The sequence below is a fragment of the Limulus polyphemus genome, unplaced genomic scaffold, assembly GCF_000517525.1.
Source record: "Limulus polyphemus unplaced genomic scaffold, Limulus_polyphemus-2.1.2 Scaffold11120, whole genome shotgun sequence".
In the NCBI taxonomy this organism is placed as follows: domain Eukaryota; kingdom Metazoa; phylum Arthropoda; class Merostomata; order Xiphosura; family Limulidae; genus Limulus; species Limulus polyphemus.
In genome coordinates, this window is record NW_013676730.1 from 5,930 (window position 1) to 7,489 (window position 1,560).

The window sequence follows — 1,560 nt, forward strand, 5'->3', positions numbered from 1 at the left end:
TGTATATATATATATATATATATAGTGTTAATTAGACCTCTTTGTACTGTACAATTACTTGTAACCAACGGAACCACAAACGATCGAAGATAGCAAATGGTAGCGTGACTCGTGACGCTGTTGGCTTGAGCACCTTGATCTCACACTTTACTGAATTAACGTTGTAAGTTTGCTAACTCTTCAGGTGCATTTGTTATACATTATTTTCCATTACCTTTTAAGTGCTATTGTGCTACTTATTTCGCTTCTTTAGATTTAATATCTTGCAACAATTAAAGTAACTCCGATTATTAATTTGGTATTCTCTTTCGCGGTGTTAAATGTATTTCATCGCATGTAGTGGGTGTTATTTTTCATACTTAATATTGAAAATAAATAAATGGATATTCGTATTGTTTACATTTAATCAACTGTTATTTTTTGCCACTAGGTGTCTTCTTAATCTGCTGGGTTCCCTTCTTTACGTGTAACATCATGGACGCAATCTGCATCAAACTAAAGAGCAGCGACTGTCGACCTGGTGTCACAGTTTTCTTGTTCACAACGTGGCTGGGTTATATCAACAGCTGTGTCAATCCGGTCATCTATACCATTTACAACATCGAGTTCCGCAAATCGTTCAAGAAAATACTTAGTGAGCCGTGTAAGTAAGCCTAGTTTCGACACACTTATGGGAAGAGTGTTACCTTTATAGTTTCGTTAAATTTCGGTTACCTATGAAACTTGAATGATCAATTACTTCGTAAAAACAGTACTTACACTCCAACAGATCATTGAATAATACGAATACGTTAGTCACACGTGTCTGTCTTTATTCTATAAGTATGCTCTTGTCTTATAATAGATACACGAAAATCGATCATCAGATATTAATTACAAATGTACAAAAACCACAAATATATCGTATTTACTTTTACTTTCAATGAACATGAAATGCTAAATATATTGTTTTTAGTTAGTGTTTTTATTGATTACATAAACATGTTTTACAGAACGTAAACAGTTTGCAGATTTTGATAATAAAGTTAGAAAAAAAACGACCTTTATGCTCCAGATAATTATTAGAGAACTTATATTTAACCAGTGTTTCGTCTTTGCGACTTCCTCAGGACTAGTACGAAAAACGATGGTTAAAATCAAGTTATAATTACCTGGAGTGTGAAGGGCGTTTTTTTCTAACTTTATTATCAAAATGTGTAAATCCTTTGAGTATTAACTACAAACTTTGAAAGAGAACAAAAAAATAACCAATTTCCTGTTTTGAGTATAAATGATAACAAAATCTGATAATCAAAATAATCGGAGTTACGTTTTGACTTATCTGGTATAATATCTAGTGAACAGTTCAAAATAAAATGGTCCTTGAAGTGATTATGTATAGTAATAATATCATATAATTATTCAATTCTTGTGCAGAATTAGATCTGCATTGAAAGATGTCTCGTTTTAATATATTATGCGTTGAAGTTCGTTGAACAGATTGTTCATCCACCGTACCTACAAAATATCTTCAGGTTGGAATCTATTTCACAACAGAATTCGTACACTCCGACAAACATT

General features: G+C 32.1%; 1 protein-coding gene across 1 annotated transcript in view; it reads left to right on the forward strand.

The window, feature by feature from the left end:
* LOC111083772 (dopamine D2-like receptor) overlaps positions 1-714 on the forward strand; it is a gene marked incomplete at its 5' end in the record, with an annotated part of 6,557 nt that extends 5,843 nt beyond the window's left edge. The window contains one exon of the mRNA XM_022380460.1: positions 431-714. Coding sequence (XP_022236168.1) covers positions 431-651 — 221 coding nt within the window. The remainder of the gene's footprint in view (positions 1-430) is intronic.
* Positions 715-1,560: the final 846 nt, after the last annotated feature.